This window comes from Mya arenaria, chromosome 11 (genome assembly GCF_026914265.1).
Source record: "Mya arenaria isolate MELC-2E11 chromosome 11, ASM2691426v1".
NCBI lineage: Eukaryota > Metazoa > Mollusca > Bivalvia > Myida > Myidae > Mya > Mya arenaria.
In genome coordinates, this window is record NC_069132.1 from 37689153 (window position 1) to 37708032 (window position 18880).

Below are 18880 nucleotides of genomic sequence, written 5' to 3' on the forward strand. Positions count from 1 at the left end.
TATGAAACTCTATGATCACACAGTTTTAAACCTTTTATTTGTTAAGGCAGACTCTGTGTGATGTTCAAAGTTTCAAACAAAGATGCATCGTATCTTTAAAAAGTTTTTGCATTAGGTACTCTGAATTGTATTCCTTTGTCTGCAGATAGAGTCGGGGTCCCTAATCATCGAATTTCTTGGGGTTGAACTTATAGTTTATTATTATTAATTGTTTTAATATTAAGTTTCCTCAAGTTTATGTATACTTTGATAAGATCTACCATATACGTTTTTACTTTATTTGGGATTTTTGGGATAAGAATGAGGTTTGGCAGACAAACTTTTTTAAACCCCCAGTAAATTTACATTTTACTGACTGTTCACAGGCGGTACCTAACAATCCATGATAAACACACCTAGTTGTTTTAAAAGAAAAGTATGTACGTACTGTGTTGTTTGTGGAGTTTTGTGATGTTGTTCCATGTTTGTTGTTTGGTTTCGTTTGTTTTAGTGTTCTATGTCGTTGGCGATTACCCTGTGCCATTAAACTTATTATAAACTTCTGTATTTTTTCATAGAAATATTTATCTGGAAAACGACATGTTATTTCACATTTGTTTTCCTTACACGTTTGACCTTTTTTTAATTTTCATTCAGTAAATGACGAACTGTGTATTTTGTTCATGTATTCATGCCCTGTTCAATTTAAAAAGTTACTTTAGTGCATTAACCCTTATCATTCGGAAGTAAATAGATTCATTATTAAAGTTCATAATTGAATGTCCATAAAATGTTTGATTTAAAAATCGAGTAGATTATAAGTATCTTCCATGGCCGAGAGTGTAAGATAGGTTCATTCCGACCCGAGCGTAGGGTGTTTTGCGGAAACGAGATTTACCGAGTTTCCGCAAAACACCCTGCGCGAGGGTCGGGATGAACCTATCTTACACGAACGGCTATGGTAGATGCTTTTTCTCCCATCTCAGTTAAACAAAATTAAGTAAAAAAGGATTTTTCTTTGGAACTCTTTTGTGCTTAGTGAAAATAATTGCGTATGGATATGCGATAATTCATGATTGTCATGGATATGCGCGCAGTGATTCAGATTATGTTAATAGTCAAATCGGTCTTTAAATAGTTCTAAAGAGAGTGAAGCATTATTTCTTAAAAGGTGCGTGAAAACTGATTTATGGTGACATTTGAAGCAAGAAATAATTTATTAGCGTTCTAAATATTACCACAAGACAAGGTTTTCAAGATGCTACAGACGACAGTCTTTAACAAGGGAAGTAATTACAATGTGGTGACCATTAGAAAGGAGTTCCATACGGGCATTTTATCTTCGCCCATGGGCAAGATAAGAATATATAGCATGGTTAAATTATTAGATCTACTAATCTGAGGTGTGAGAAAAAGAACCATAAAAACATTTTACGAGCAATTTTTCCACTAGCCGGAAATAAAACTGACAGCTACCTCATCAGCGATCAAATTTTGTGTGAGGGGTGTCCAACAGGTAGCGGCGAAGATAACACTCTTCAAAAATGGGGTTTTGAGATTATTTTTCTTAAATGACCAACAAAAATCCTAACATAAGAATAAAACAAACAGTAAAAAGATATTTGTCTTAAACTTAAATACGATCTTGTACTTAAAAAGGTATCCTCTATATATTAAGGTTTCAAATAGTGAAAATATCATATACTCTTAATGTTTTGACACTTTAATTCGCTCTCGATTCATTATGAAAAGTCAGCGTGCACAGGGATGGGACACATTTTTAACGTCGCCATTTCCGAAATGACTTTCCGTTCGCATACAATTTGACGCATTTATTTTGATAAAAAAAGACCATAACATAATTAATCATTTTATTAATCATTTTATTAATCATTTTATATCCTTTCCACAAAAAGAAAATACGTTTTTTTAAGTGTAAGATCGCGAACTATTTCTCGTGACCATCAAAGGTTAATATTACAGATATAATTAAGCCTTAGGTTCTATCTCGGTGAAATATTTTACGATCTTACACTGAAACAAAAGGTTATCCTCGTTATCGTGGGGTTATATAGGAGTTGCGAATGTTCCCTAAGTGTTGCACCTACACTCATGCATCTTCATAGGAATGGGAAATTGTGCATCTGTGATTTGTTTGACATTTTGCTCGGTCTAAAATGTTATGTCCCATGAACCAGTAGTTTCGGGCTGATAGAACGATAAACTCATTAAAATCAGATCCGCAATACTCACTTCACGACAACGTTACGGCATTACGGAGTTACGGTACACACCGTAATGAAAATAAGCGATCGTCAATTTATTGTTTTAATGATATTGGTGTTACAATGATAGAATGTTAGCCAGTTTTATAATGCACATGCTCATCTAGCTTATTTCAAAACATTATTTTAACCATCCCTGTGTCCAGATGGCGTCTCAGGGCACAGTACGGCTGCAGATGTAAATGTTAAGTCGAAAAAAATAACTGACTTGTGTTGGCGCAAATGTCTGTTATAAGAAGGCATTCATGTGCTATCCGCAGAAGCCCTTACAGCATACTACTATTGGACGGAGCAAAGAATCCATATATGTATAGTCTACATTGGCTTCCCATCAACCGCACACTCAAATCGTAGCTTCAATAGGTTTTTTAAAGGACCAAAAACATACTGTTCGAAATCGCTTTTGGGCCAGTACATTGGTTTCCGAACACCCGCCCAATCAAATTGTAGCTTAAATACGACTGTCTCTGCGTTGCAAAAGGGCATTATGGCTCTTCTTTTATTACCTTATTTGCGTATATGCTTTGCTAAGTTAATTCCTAAAAGGAGTAATAACACTTGCAGTGTCTCACTTATCAATAATGTCAAGTTTTCCTTCTATGGATGATTTCTTTAGAGTCCGAATGATCTCTTTCGAAATTTCATGTCATAAACCGATATTTGGTATATACGCGAATGGGACGGATTTTGATTTAATCACCGACAAAGCATACCTCCAACAAAAACGCTCTCTATTAAGTCATGAATTCGTTGTATTGAGTGTTGTTTTGATCGATCCGTACATGCGGTATTCTATTCAATGATCTTGAAATACCAGCAAACAAATAACTGCAATGTCGACAAAGAACGTAACGAAGTGATGTGGTAGAGTAGTAAAGACGCAGAATAAAAGTGGAATAGAGTAATGGAGTCGTTCACTAGTGAAATCGTGGAGAGTCGTAGAGTTGTGGATTCATAAAGTAGTGGAGTCTTCAAGTACCAGAGTGGTAGAGTCGTGGAGTATAAGTGTCGTACACTTGTGGAGTCGTAGAATAGAGGTGTCATAGAGTAGTGAATTCGTACAGAAGTGGATTCGTATGGTAATATTTGTGTCGTAGCATGCACTGCTGTTCCTGATTCTTTCGCCTATTTTGCTCATTCCTCCCCTTTTCGCACCTTCGGTCAGAGATCACCAAACAATATGGTAGAACAGAACAGAACAGATGAACAAAAGCAAGAAAGATATAGACAGGCATATACATTTTGATGAAAAATAATGGCTGTTTCAAATATTCGATGCTTAGTATAACATGTTCACTAAGAAGCCTTATAAATACGGCTCCAGAAGGTCATCGGCCCATCTGTCCTTGATGTACACAAAAGCGACAAATGCAAAACATTCATACGTTTTTATAAATCGAGACTATAAACCATATATACAAAATGAGAATATTAGTTAATATTTTAAGTTAGATACAATACGGTTTAAGATGTTAGTTAGCATAATGAAGATACATGTATTCATCATCTTTATTTATTTTAAGTTTAAAAAATCACTTAATTGATTTAATGTTTAATGCTTTGATTAAATAATAAATGGACATGCTTACAGACCAATTACGTAAATGTTTTATTGCATTGTGTTTTCGTTTGCGTCCGCTCTTTAACCAACCGTAAAATAGTATTAATAACATAGACATGACATGTAGATACATCATACATAAGCATATGATGCATATAAAAGTAAACACATAAGTTCAAACAAATAATAAACACGAAATAAAAGGATTGGCACTCCTACATATGTATTTCTATCTTCATGTGATTCTTGTAAAAAAACTCTCATGTTCGGTAGGGCCAGAGACCGAAAAGTATTTCCGTGTATAATAAGATTTGAATTAAAGTATGAAAAAAGACGTCAAAATAAATTAAATAAAAGTTGTGATAATTAATTAAAGGTACGAGCACGCATTTGTCAAGACACTTGGTAATATAATTCCGCGCGGTTTCGATTGCCTGCTCCTTATTGGTCAAACCCTTCGTATTGTATTCAGTAGGCCCTCCAGTGTCATGTTGATAACGCTAAGTGAGAGTGTGTAGGCTGTTCCATTGCCAATGGTCTTCCAGTATCAAACGGCTAGTAGGGCTGTTGCTTGTTTGTGCCTGCAGGCTGTTGTTGCCATTGCTGGTTAGTGCCTTCAGGCTGTTGCTGCCAATTTTGCTGGTGTGTGCCTGCAGAGTGCTGGTGTTGTGGCCACTGGGTCTGGGCACCGGCGGGATGTCCGGCGGGGGATGCAAGTGGGTACTGATTGGGATATGGAGGCGGGTTTTGAACTGTAATTAGAATTAACTTATTTGAGTGTCTTGGATGTTCAAACATACGTGCGCTATTTGTACTAGGTGATTTCATTATATGGACTATTAATACAAACAGGGCTTTCTTATGTATTCTAAAGGTATGATATCTGGCTTATTTAACTGAAAATAATTTGCAATGATATCAATACAGAATGGCATTGATCCGCAATTTCATATGAACCTATATGATATCTTATAGGTTATGATACGCTGGGGTGCCAAGGATGGCAATTTTGGTCTTAATAAAGACATTCAACTAGAGAGTACTTAAATAATTCAGCTCGACAAAATGTAAGATTTAAAGCGTCCTCAATTATTTCGTTATAATCTTGTTTTGTGCATAAAGCACTTAGCTCGTTTTCAAGTATTATTGGCACAGTTAAACTCTTGATAATGCTCAAACTTTGAATATATGGAATTTGAAAATATTATTGAAATAAATATTATTTAAAGATGCACTCTTACTCCCAAATAAAATTTACCACAATTAATACTATTGTTTTAATATTCCAAAAAGGATGAATAAATGTCGAAAACATTTGTTCTTATGAAGGATACCGAGATTAATTTGATAGAAATGTGCGTAAAACACGGTATTTCTACCTTATGAGACTAAAGTAGATCACAGTAAGTATTTAGCATTTACGAATCATTTAATATTTTTGCCCTTTCTGCTATTAAATACACGGTTATACTCATGTTATCAGTAATTAATATTTTCCATAAATACATTATTCAGTAAGTAGTTAAAGGTTTATGAGTCAAAATGTATGTTTGCTATACATGTTAATGTATTGATTTTGAATAAGAGTGTCACTTTAAACCAAATAGTAGGTTGTTTGCTTAAATTAAGGTAAAGATGACTGTTATAAATTCCTCAACCTTTTCATTACAGCTGTGAATTTCCTTGTGTGAGACTTACCTACTGCACTGGAGGCTTGGTTGTTCTGCACCACTTGTCCTTGGCGCCCACGTGACTTGCGCACACAACAGACGATGGCAACAATGACACCGACGACGATGGCCACAAATATCACACACCCGACCACAATGCCCACTATCGCTCCTACTCCACTGGATGTATAGTATAACTATATAACCATTATTATTTAAAACATATAACGTAGTGCAAACTGTAATACCACAGTGAAAACTACAGGGACAAGCCAAGAAGACCGGAATCAAGTATACACCTTGTTAAGAGGTCTTTGATGGGGACCAAAACGACATTGATCGAGGGACACAGCCGTACAGAAACACTTTCAAGACAGACCACTCACGCATCAAAATAGCTTCACCAATAAATCATTAAAACGGACAGTGAAACACGAGTACACTGTGGAGGTGGGAGTGGAATACATAATTCATATGCTCAAACTAGCTCCTTTGCCTGGCAAAAAATAATATCATACCATCGATTATTTTTTAATTAAAATTATAAGCCCCATCGAAGTCATGGTAGTCAAGTAGCCAAAAGCACACTGCGATCTTGTTAATATGTTGTTCGTTGGAGCTATCGTGTATTCGCCCTCCAGCGTCGGAGCAGAAACATAAAGGCACGACGGTGAAGACACGAAAGTACGAAGGCGAAAGAGCGTGAGGACTAAGAAGCGAAGAGGGGGGGGGGTAGTAATACAGATTGACTAACGTTACAAATTTAAATTTCTCATAAAAATGAACTGGTGATCCTGCTGGGACAAGTCTGAGATTGAAAACGGCTAAACTATTAAATGTTAACAGCTTGTCAAAGTGATATATACGAGGCGCAAACAACAATATTCGGTTAAGAGCTTTGATAACCCATATCGGGTCACATACTTACCCCTTAAATTATCAAAGTATTTGTTTCACATATAGACCGCTAGTAATTGTGTACGCAGAGTTTATACAAATAAGACCAATCAAATAGCTCACGTGTCTTCACAGCATTTTCTATAATCACAGCAACCCCACTCGCACCATTTTAAGCCATAACTTGAAGTGACACAGTATTCACCAGCATCGGCTCCTGTTAAAAATATAACAGTTTTGTTCAGTTCAGATGATAACAGAATGGGCGTGGTATTGTATCCATAAAATGCAAACACTTATTAACTTAATTAGTTTGGTACTAAATTTGTTGGCTCTATACATGTTAAATCATACCAACGATTGTGATTCAATTTTTTTTATTATGTACTCCATCAACCATTTTATAATAATAATAATATTGACAAGTTGTCAATAAATACCGTCGTCGGCAGCCACGGTGAATTCATCATTTCACCTCATACATACCGTGGGAAAATTGAATGATAAAATATTGTTTAAATGAATATGCATGAGATATGGGAGAAAACTCTTCTTCTTATAAAATCACATGTTACCATTAAATTCGTTTTTGATAACCCTGTACTGTCAGTTGTCTCCGCATGTGAGTGGTCTTAGTGCTGTTTATGATTTTTATTTTGAAACGCAGTGGTTTTTCTCTAGGCAGTTCGATAACAGGCATGTTAGTTTGATAAAGAAAACATTAGAAAATTGATTTTGTTGTCCCAATTTCACAGTCACGTATGCCGTTCGCATTTGCGGCAACGTGATTGTTTTTCTCTCTCACAGTGATAATCGGCGCATATCTTTCACAAAATGATTATCCTTATATTTGTTATTCTATCCCGAAGCATTACTTCAAACGTCTATGGGGAGTTGACCTCAAAGTTCATATACTTTCAAAATCATTTACAATGTATTGCATACCTGTTTATCGATCTTACTTGGAAATAACCCATTGCGCCTCAATGTATTACTAGTTTAAGTTTATTATGATCAATATTATTCAGTTATTTTCTATAGATTTCACATGAAGTGAAGGCGAATTCACACAGTTTAACAACCGAAATACAAGTGGTTAAAAGCCTGCTTTAAGGCTAGAACTAGAACCATGTTCATACACAATAAAGCTTACACCACTCCAGAAAAGCCAGATTAAAAAAATTGACACACTTTCGGAAATGTTGTGTCGCCCGGTATATAACCATTTAAAAAATGTGAATATATTGCCCGTTTGAAAATATTTGTGATTTAGGATGTAAAGGAAGTCTTAAAAGCAAAGAACTGGCGTATCCAAAGTTGCTTTCAAGGTGCACACTATATGTTGATGCCAATGTTATATTTTATTAAATGCATTATTATGTTTCATTTGACTTTAAATTATCAAAACAAAAAAAGCATTTGATGTATGTACAGATATTATAATCTTTAGCGATATGTTGGTGCCTTTTTAACTGGAGAATTTGTGGTACGTAGCTATAAATCATACAAAATATATTTATAAAGGCTATTTTTAACTTGTTAATCGTTTGTTCCTTTTATTTTGATCGTATAAGTGAATTGAGCTAAACTTGATAATAGCGTTAATTTTTATTTTTTGGCATCAACCTATATTGTGCGCCTTTTAACTGACATTTCCTAATGCGAGGTTGCAGCTTATTTTGCATATCGCCAGGCTAAATTATTAAACAACGCTACTTTTTTGACATATTGCTGAAACTGTTAACACATGTTTATAAAATAAGTTTGGTTCAAAATTGAAAACTAAAGAGTTCAGCAATTTGATCAGTAGTTAAATATAGGTGATCAAAATCGATATTTCCACTGTCGCAAAAATGGCCTTTCCTCTCTTTACGGATTGTTATAAGTACTTTGGCCTAAAACGCACACAGTTCGAATATACTCTTAGGCATTAACTCAAATTTACTGACATACGCCAACAATTGATATAACCACTTCGCCTTTCGGCGGCCGATATAATATACAAAAGGTTTAATATTAGAGGTAAAACAATGTATTGAACCTTATTATTGTCAATGACCTACAAAACAATTGTTTATAAATCATTTGTGAATTTAATATCATAGTCAATATATTTAAATACTTGAACAATGATTTGAGCTCAAGGGTACGCATATACTATGAAACCAAATTATTGAACCTACTGTACCTTTGCTAACGAGTACAGATACCATTTAACGACATGCATACACCATACTTTTGTTTGAATGATGATATGAAAACATAATTTCATGATTTTTGCATCCGTTTTCGCTGTGCAATCGTAATTGCAATGCCATTTTACTGTCTTTGCAAAACCTTCGCGCACATGGTATTACATTTGTTGAATAAATGTTTTTTTTAAGATTTGTAGTTTTACAACTTAACAGACATGACGTCGTAATTTGGTTTCAATGGTTTCAATACATTTATCAGACAATGAAGAAGTTTCGGTATTTCATTATACTGTATGGACGAAATAAAATAAGTGTTTAGAATAAGGAAACATCGACTGCGAATGGTTAAATATTAAATACACTTAAAAAATTTAAAACTTCAATGGGCTAAATATCATGTAAAATTTATATAGAAATTAAATGTAAAAACAGTATATAAAAATATCAAGCGTCGATTTGAATACGGATTAGCAGATTATATTCGTGTATGTTACGCTTTTGTTAAATTGCCGATTGAGAAAAATCAGTTATTATAAAATAATGATAATTCTACAGATTTGAGCATTGTTGAATTGTTAGAAAATAGCTTCTTACCATGAAAACAAATAACAGCAACCAATGTCGAAAACAATAATACTCCCTCCATGTCTGTTTCAATACAAGAATTTCTTTAACGGGCGAGAGAATACTTTGAGCAAGCTGTATATAACATTATCTGTTTTATTACCTATTCAATAATATATCTACATGCAGCTGCACACCGGCCCAGCTCAAGTTTCAAGTTTCAAGTTTATTCAATAAACTCATGTCATACAAGCATGACAAAAGGAGCATTGCAGTGAACATATTATACACATAGACAAACCGTGCAATGGTTCATGTCAATGACTTGTTGAGACTGTTAGTTCGGATAACGATTCGTTCCGTGAATAACAAATACAATGAAAATGATAGAAACACAACCATTGTGACGTTATCTTACAATTTCCTTTCTTTAACATGAACGTGTATTGTGTTTTCAGGGACCTTTTATATAGATTATATAAATGTAAACACTGTTATAAGCACTTACAATCATCTCAAAATATGTTAAATAAATTCGTTTTTATTTTTTTTCTATAACATGATTAAAGAAGTAATAAGTAAGTATCTGGTTTAAAAAGGAACTGTTAAGAACAAAATTACAAAACGCAGAATTGTAATGTTTATGCTTTTCAGTTTTCTATGTACATGATTATATTATGAAGTTTTAGTGATTAGCTTGTAATATGTTAATGAATAAGTTCCGTATAAGGAGCACTGTTATTGATTCATTGTGAAATATAGTTTTTGATTTGTTCATAAAAAATGCTAGTTTCTTCTTAATTTCATAATGTTTGGTTTATGGATGTCAACACGTTGTCTCTTATTAATATGCGCCCCTTTTCACAAGCAACTGTTTATTCCTCATCCCTCTCAGTTAGCTCAACAATTGTGGTAGGTAACAAGATTGCATTTTGTCGCCCAACTGTCTATCATGCGCATTGTATCATTCACATATCGAATGATAAGTAAGAAGCTGCTATCCAGCAGCACTTAGTTTTATTCACTGGATTGTTTGCCATGTACGACACAATTGCTTTAAAAACATGAGTAGTCTTATCTAAGATATGAGTAGTAGCAATATGTTTTAAAATGTTTGACATGATCATATGCAAGTGAACCTGCGTTTTCACAATAAGCAGAATCTTACAGTAGTGGTGTCGTTAAGTAGTGATGTTGTAGAGTAATGGAATCGTAGAATAGTGTCGTCGTAGAGTAGTGGTGTCATCAGGTAGTAGTGTCGTTGAGTAATGGAATCGTAGAATAGTGGAGTCTTAGAGTAGCGGTATCGTTGAGTAATGGAGTCGTAGAGTAGTGATGTCATAAAGTAATGGTGTCGTTGAGTAATTGAGGCGTAGAGTAGTGATGTTGTAAAGTAATACTGTCGTTGAGGAGTCGAGCCGTATAGCCGTGGCGTTGTAAAATAGTGGTGTCGTTGAGTAGTGGAGTCGAAGGGAAGTGGTGAAATAAAGTGGTGGGATCGTGGAGTAGTGGAGTCTGCAGTAGTGGAGTCGTTGAGTAATGCAATCGTTGAGTAGTGGAGTCGTAGAGCAGTGATGTCTCTGAGGAATGCAGTCGGAATGTTGTTGTGTATTTGATTAATGCAGTCGTAGAATAGTGGTGTCGTTGAGTAATGTAGTCGAAGAGTAGTGGTGTCGTTGAGTAATGCAGTCGTAGAGTAGTGGTGTCTTTGGATAATGGAGTTGTAGAGTAGTGGTGTCGTTGAGTAATAGAGTCGTTGAGTTATAGAGTTGTAGAGTAGTGATTCGTAGAGTGATATTAGTGTCGTAGCATGCAATGCTATTTCCGATCCTTTTGCCTATTTTGAGTATCCCTCCCCCTTTTTGCAACTTCGTCGGAAAACACCAAACGATATGGTAGAACAGAACAGAACAGAACAGATAAAAAGCACAAATAATATCTACATAACATCTCTGTTTGCGTGTAAGTTTAAATTTGTTCTATATAATTTTTGTGTCCGCTCTTTTCCCAACCGTAAAATAGTATTAATAACATATATATGGCATGTTGGTACATCATACATAAGCATACAATGATTATAAATGTTAACACATAAGTTCAAACAAATGATAAAAAAGAAATAAAAGGATTGGCACTCCTACACATATATATATCTTCATATGATTCTTTAGAAGAACTCTCTTATGTTCAACAAGGCCAGAGACCGAAAACAATTTCCGTGTATAATAAGATTTGAATAGTTTTGTAAAGAAAAAAGGCGTCAAAAATAAAATAAAAGTAGTGAGAGATATTAATTTTAAGGTACGAGCACGCATTAGTCCAGACACTTGGTATTATACTTCCGCGCGGTTTCGATTGCCTGCTCCTTATTGGCAAAACCCTTAGTATTGTTTTTAGTAGGCTCTCCAACGTTAGATTGAAAACGGTAAGTGAATGTTTGTAGGGTGTTCCACTGCCAATGGTTCCAGTATCAAACGGCTAGTATGGCCGTTGCTGGTTAGTGCCTTTAGGGTGTTTTACTGCCGATGGTCTTCCTGTATAAAAGTGCCACTGTTGGTTTGTATCTGCATGCTGTCGTTGCCATTGCTGCTTTGTATCTACAGGTTGTTGTTGCCATTGGTGGTTAACGTCTTCAGGTTGTGGCTGCCAATTTTGCTGGTGCGTGCCTGCTGATTGCTCCGGCTGTAGCCACTGGGTCATAGCAGGGGCAGGGTGTCCGGCGGGGGCTGCGAGTGGGTACTGATTCGGATACAGAGGCGGGTTTTGAACTGTAATAATTATTAAATTAGTTGAGTGTCATGGGTGTTCACAAATACGTGCGCTATTTAATTGCGTAGGCTGTATTCTATAGGTATTATCTGGCTTACTTAACTGGAAATAATTTGCATTGATATTATTACAGAATAGCATTTATCCGCAATTTTGGTCTAAATTGAGACATTCAGCTAGGAAGTACTTAAATAATTAAGTTGATAATAGCGCTACAAAATGTAAGATTTAAAGCGTCCTTCTCAATTATATCGTGATTATCTTGTTTTGTTCATAAACCACTTATCTTGTTTTCAAGTATTATTGGCTCATTTAATCCTTTGATTTTTTCTCAAACTTTGAATACAATTTACATAAATACTGTTAAAACCAAATAGCAGGTTGTTCGCTAAAATTAAGTAAATATGACTGTTATAAATTTCTCAACCTTTACATTACAGCTGTTAATTTCCATGTGTGAGTCTTACCTACTACATGCTGAGTTCGGTTGTTCCCGATCACTTGTCCTTGGCGCCCACGTGACTTGCGCACACAACATACGATGGTAACAATAATACCAAAGATGATGACCGCAACTATCACACCCACGACTGCTCTGAAGGCTGTCGATCTTGTCAAACTAGATGTATAGTGTATCTTATTATTTAAAACATATAACGCAGCTTTAAGGTATTAGCCGCGTAATACACACTTTTTTAAAAGCTTTAACCGACAATATAGTTATAATCACGGTACACTATGGGACTTTTATCCAAATTTTAAAGAGTTTTTACCGTGAATTAAAAAAAGTTATTTATGTTTCATTACACCCACCCCCAAACTCCAAGGGCTACAAAGAGCGACAAGTAAATATTTTGCCTATATTTGATTTTTTTCACATTATCAGAGATTATGAAATAAACACAACAGTTTCTGGTAAAATAAACTTCAGTTAACAGAAAACTAAAGTTCAAACGAACACATTATTGATACACATGGAAAAAAATCATTTTGATTGATCTTATGATTCTTCGGAAAAGGGCAGTTTTTCGATGTTTGAAAATATATAGCAGTTTTATAAAATTCATAAAAAATAGTTAACTATAAGGCAAGCTGCTGAAATCATTTTAGATATTATCTATGATGTCTATTGAACAATTTAAAAGACAATTTATGATAGTTTACCGTCCAGTTTTGAAGAAAATATACATAATGTCATGTTACCATACATTTTTATAGCTAATAAAATGCTTAAAAATCAACCTTTTTCTTGAAAATATTTATAAAGCTTAATTGGACTTATTCATAAAATGTACTCTTTCAAATAAATGAATTTTACTTATGATACTAACTCAGAATACAGAGTTTAAAACAAATGAGTGTACTTTTAAACTAAAATATGTGAAGAAACAAGAACACTAAGTGGGCTCGCCCCTCCAAAAATATCAGAGTGAAAGTTCTCAACTAATGTTGTTGTTTTTTAATATTATAACATGTAAACAATCTCTGTGGGTAATTTGATGTCTATCTGTTTTATTTTGTCATTGGTATTCTAACAATTAGTTTTTTTCACAATAATTCTTCACTCTTGAAAGTTGAAGTTTGCTCTGTTCCCATGCTTTGAACTTGTAGTGTGTGCACAGATGATAACTACTCAATGCTGAGTCAATGCTGATTTGGTTTTCATGCACCTTCAGGTTCTTTACCCATCAAGAATGTTTAGTGCTGTAAAGGAAAAAAGTTGTACTTGAAAGCCTTTCTAACTAATAAGTATAGATAATTATACTGCCATACACATACAAAATAAAATATAAACAGTTTAATATTTCTCGACATTATTTTGAAAAAACAACAACAAGCTGATACATACATGTATATATATAAAGAAAATCATTAAATTTATCAATAAAATTCATCATCATCATCATCATCATCATCATCATCATCATCATCATCATCATCACCACCACCACCACTTGACCACCACCACCACTTGACCACCATCACCACCACCACCACCACTTGATTATTGAATACAGTGTGTTTATAAAAACAAAAACAAAAGTCAAATATGTTTATATGAAATACTCACATTATCTCGATCAGATGCGACTGCCTTGTGGATGGACATGGCTGTCAAATCCGCTCTCAAGGATCCAACATAGTATTTAATGCAGGCTGGAATTCTTCATACCCTAGTGTTGTTGACTAAGTAATAGTCAGTCATTTTCCTGCCTGAAAGAAATTAGACTTCTGATTATCAACTAGCAGAAACTACCACCGTAAAATACAAATGAACAAGTATTATACATTCTGCACTAATATCTGTTTTAGCCAAGAGTAAGGGTTTGTAGGCACAAATGTGTAGTTGTTGTGCATATGGTTGATAATGATTCACAACAGTATGGGGTTTTAACGAGACCTACACCAAGTCAATGAATGTCAATAGTGTCCTAGCAGATGCGGCTTCAAGCCCCAAACCATATACAACTTTTTTTCACAGGTTAATTTTGAAAATATGCATTTTGTAAACAAATAACGGGCATGTACATGTATTATGGTATGTTAGAAATAGGTCACGTGCCAAAACACATCATTTTTAAACAAAATTTTAAGTCTAATATTTTTCTAAGATAAAACAATCAATTTAAAGATTACATACTCATATCATATCTTAAACATAAGTTATGTACATAAGTACATATAAAAATATGTAACATGTACATAAGTACATGTAAAATATGAACATGCTGTCTAAACATTTAGCTAGTCAAAATGATTTAAGAATTCCAAAGATAAATTAAAAAACCCAAACGTTTTTGAACACATCAACGTACAAAACTGCTCAAGGATACTTACATTCAGAGCCCTTTGATACGAATATCTGAATATCCCAGTTCCATGCCGATTGTTGACAGTTCGTTTTTCGAGAGAAAATCTTCTCTTACGCGTATATTTCACTTATAATCAATGTTTTACTGTAATGACTGAAATTGTTAGATGTATCGTAATCAACTGTCAGCGTGTACTTTTAATGTTTATTTATTTTAAACGTATATTCATGAGAAAAACATCACAATGTTTCCAAATCCTACGATGTAGAAATTCCATTATTGACCTATGAATAGCCGGGAAATACCTTCTGTTTCTAAAAATAGCAACATCCGGTACAGGCCGAATACGCCCGATGTTCGTCGCGATCTGTTACGGCGAGTGGTGATATATGTCGATGTTACCCGATGTTTCCCGAGTTGTATTACATGGCTAATACCTTAACTACAATGAAAACTACGGGGACAGCAGCAGTAGACCCGAAACAAGTATAAACATTATTTAGAGGCCCATGGTAAGGTCTCAAACGAACCTGAACGAGATACACATATGCTCAAATAAGCTCATTTGCCTTGCACAAAATAACCTCACACCATTACAAAATTAAAATATAAGCTTTTTTGTAGTCATGGACAAGTCAAGTAGCAAAAGGTATTCCGTTATCTTGTAAATATGGTGTTTGTTAGAGCAATCGTGCATTCACCGACACCAAATGGCAATGGCGAAGACACAAAAGTTCGGAGGCGAAAGAGCGTGGAGACGAAGAAGCGAAGACAAGAAAGCGATGACGCTCAAGTACGACATACAAAGGCTGAGGAACAAAAGAAACTTGCTCTTTCATCTCGTCGCTTTTTTGTCTTCGTGTTTCTGAGCGTAAAGTTGAAGACACGTTGGCTGTAACGGAACACCGTATGATTATTAAATTGTTAGGTTACAACTTATAAAAGCGGTAGATTTAGCCCTTTTAAAAAATCAAAGAAAAAAGGTCTCGTTTATTTTTTTATTTATTTATTTATTTATTTTATTTTTTTTTTTTTGGGGGGGGTGGGGTGGTGGGTGCGGGTGTGATACAGATTGACTAATTTTGATATTTTACGGTTCTCATAAAAAACATACTATTGGTACTGTTGGGATAGGTCCTGAATTATTAAATGTTTTTACAGCTTGTCGAAGTGATACGTGCAAGGCGCAGGAAACCACATTCAGTTAAGACCTTCGATAAACCATACCGGGTCACCTACGTACCCCTGTAAAATATATAAAAAAGGTTCACATATAGACCGCTAGTATTTACGTACTCAGTGTTTTTAGGACCAACCAAACAGCTTACGTGTATTCACAGCATTCATAATTACAGCATCCGTAGTCGCAATATTTCGAACCATATGTACGAGTTCCAGTGTTACAGAATTCACCAGCATCGGCTCCTGTTTAAAATATTACAGAGTAGTTTAGTTCAGATGATGACAGAATACCATTCATGGTCGTGGCAATTATATCCGTGATAAATAGAAAGCACAAAATAATTGACTTAATAAATTTGATACTAAATTTGTTGGCGCTATACATGTTTAATTATACCAACTATTGTGGTTAATATGTACACCATCAACCATTCTAGGATTTGACAAGTTGTCAATAAATACCGTCGTCGGCAGCCACGGTGAATTCATCATTACACCTCATACTACATACCATGGAAAATTGAATGATAAAATATTGTTTATATGAATATGCATGAGGTAAGGGAGATAACTCTTCTTCTAATGAAATCGCAAGTGAAGTTACAAGTGAATACTTTTCAATAACCCTATACTGTCAAATGTCTCCGCATATGAGTGGAGAGTATTTTTTTATTTTAAACGAAAGACATGAGTGTGTGTGATTTCCGGAGACGTTTTCTTGCGGAACCAATGAAACTGTCTCATTTATTATCATTCATGATTACAATATTGTCCGAGCCAAATCGTCCAAAGTTCACACCTAAGCATAGCACAGTTATGAATCGATGGTATCCGACCAATACAAATGCTTGCGCTTTATTTTTTGGTAATATATTAATGAAGTCTTTAAATGGGAAAAATATTGGTTGATGCATTTTTGTTCATTCAGTCCATGTTTCACTTGTTTTTACTTGTTAATGTTTATTTTTTTAAACGCAGAGGGTTATTTACAAGCAAGATTGCTATACAGGCATGCAATATATTGTAAACGATGGTTAAATCTTCACGCATATTGTATTGTATTAGTTGGAAATGAATGTTGCTACACTCTAAGCTTATTAACTGTTAATTTATGTGAGGTTGTGTGATGTATTGTGGTTGTATGTGATGTTAGGTTACTTTATGTGAAAAAATATTCACGGATTGTTTGTGTTATGCTGAGGTATAGCTTAGGGTAATGGCAAATATAACTTGCACACAGTTTAAAACATAACCGTCTTCTTGATTTATAAAAACAAATACGCTGCAAAACATATTCAATGAAGAGAGCGAAATCGAAATTTTGTGACGGCAATATAAATTTGTACCCATTTGACTGAACCATGATTCTATGATTTAATATCCCAAAGTTTACTCCCTTGATATTAATGATGTTTTATTAAAACAAAACAACAGCACCATACTGGTGCTTATCTATATGAGGAATCAAGGCACAGGTCCTGCACACGTTACAATGTCCCGCATATAGCTCACTTCTATTGATATACGTGGAATGAGCTTTATGCGGTTCGACAACGCCATGGTAACAATTTATATCATGTAATAATAAACCCACATATATTCAAGCCATTCAATACATCTGCGGAATCTTGAATCACAGCATCCCATGCCTTTTTTCAATATAGTGCTTACAATTCAAGTTAAACTATATCTTAGGTTATAACTGATATTTGGAGCCAATAACTATCACGCTTAAAGATGCACTCTTACTCCCTAATAAGATTTACCACAATTAATACAAATGTTTTAATCTACCAAAAAGGATGAATAAATGTCGAAAACAATGATTTTTATGAAGGATAACGTGTTTAATTTGAAAGAAATGACCATAAAACACGGCACTTCTACATTTATTTATGAGACTATAGTACAGTAAATCTTTTAGCATTTACCAAACATTTAATATTTTTGCGCTTTCAGCTATTGAATACAAGGTTACAATCTAGTTATCAGTAATTAATATTTTCCATAAGTGCATTATTTCGTAAGTGGTTAAAGGTTTATCAGTCAAAATTGATGCTTGTTATACATGTGTATGTACTGATTTTGAATAAGAGTGTCACTTTAATCGTTAAGATTTTTGTAGTCTTACATTGTTAAAATGACATAATTTGGTTCAGATGTTACGATCAAAGTCATGTAGAACATAATGGGTAAAACATTAAGACTAAGAAGGGCTCGCGCGTCTTGTTCACCCTTCTCAATAATAATAAGCTTTTACCTCCATGTAGTCTATCACATTACGGAGCCCTGCCTTCGGTTTCTACCAGAATTAGATTGAGAGTTAAGTTTCTTAATACACTGCGACAAACCTTTTCACAATGCGGCCGTCTGACGGAGCACTTTCAAAACATTTTTTTGGAAACAGATTTGTCGAAGTGTTTAATGAAACTAATCACCTTATCAAACTCCGGTAATAAAACGAAGGCGGGGCTCTTTAAGCTGCATAGACTGCCCTTTGATTTATTTAAAAGGGTGTAGTAAAAGAAAAGTTATCCTTGATTTAAGTCTTCATTTTAAGCAAAATATTTCCTTCCAACGTAGCATATATGACGCACTGTATCACGTGGTATACACACACTGTACTAGTCCAAATGGGCTAGATATCATGTTAAGTTAATATTAAAATTAAGTGTTAAAAAGTGTATGAAAATGATTAAGCGTCGATTTGCAGATTAAATTCGTGGATTTTACGATTTTTTTTAAATTTTTGATGAAGAAAAATCAGTTATTATAAAACAATGCTAATTATATAGTTTTTAGCATTGAAAAATTGTTGAAAAAATAGCTTCTTACCATGAAAACATATAACAGCAACCAATGTCGAAAAAAATAATACTCCCATCATGTTTGTTTCAATACAGAAATTTCAAATTGCGTTAACGGGTGAGAAAATACTTTGAGCAGTCTGTATATAACATTATCC

The 18880-nt window shown here is 34.4% G+C and overlaps 1 protein-coding gene across 2 annotated transcripts; it reads right to left on the bottom strand.

Annotated features, from left to right (window-relative positions):
- Nucleotides 1-3637: 3637 nt before the first annotated feature.
- LOC128209319 (uncharacterized) lies at nucleotides 3638-18880 on the bottom strand. Of its 2 annotated transcripts, XM_052913305.1 has the most exons (7): nucleotides 18751-18880; nucleotides 16062-16158; nucleotides 12388-12539; nucleotides 9182-11919; nucleotides 6516-6609; nucleotides 5524-5675; nucleotides 3638-4577 (listed from the first exon to the last, which is right to left on the bottom strand). In XM_052913305.1, the coding sequence occupies exons 4-7, from the start codon at nucleotides 9231-9233 to the stop codon at nucleotides 4381-4383; spliced, it is 495 nt and encodes a 164-aa protein (XP_052769265.1). In that variant the 5' UTR covers nucleotides 9234-11919; nucleotides 12388-12539; nucleotides 16062-16158; nucleotides 18751-18880; the 3' UTR covers nucleotides 3638-4380. The 2 variants fall into 2 exon arrangements, with proteins under 2 accessions (XP_052769265.1, XP_052769263.1); XM_052913303.1 differs by lacking the exons at nucleotides 3638-4577; nucleotides 5524-5675; nucleotides 6516-6609 and having other exon boundaries at nucleotides 11085-11919.

Bases quoted from the DNA above. Each gene is read 5' to 3' on its own strand.
- LOC128209319 (XM_052913303.1), bottom strand. From the start codon at position 18,802: ATGATGGGAGTATTATTTTTTTCGACATTGGTTGCTGTTATATGTTTT. The intron at 16,159-18,750 runs GTAAGAAGCTAT...TATTTTAAACAG, and splicing joins TGCTGTTATATGTTTTCATG to GAGCCGATGCTGGTGAATTC. The intron at 12,540-16,061 runs GTAAGCTGTTTG...CTATACATCTAG, and splicing joins TATGAATGCTGTGAATACAC to TTTGACAAGATCGACAGCCT.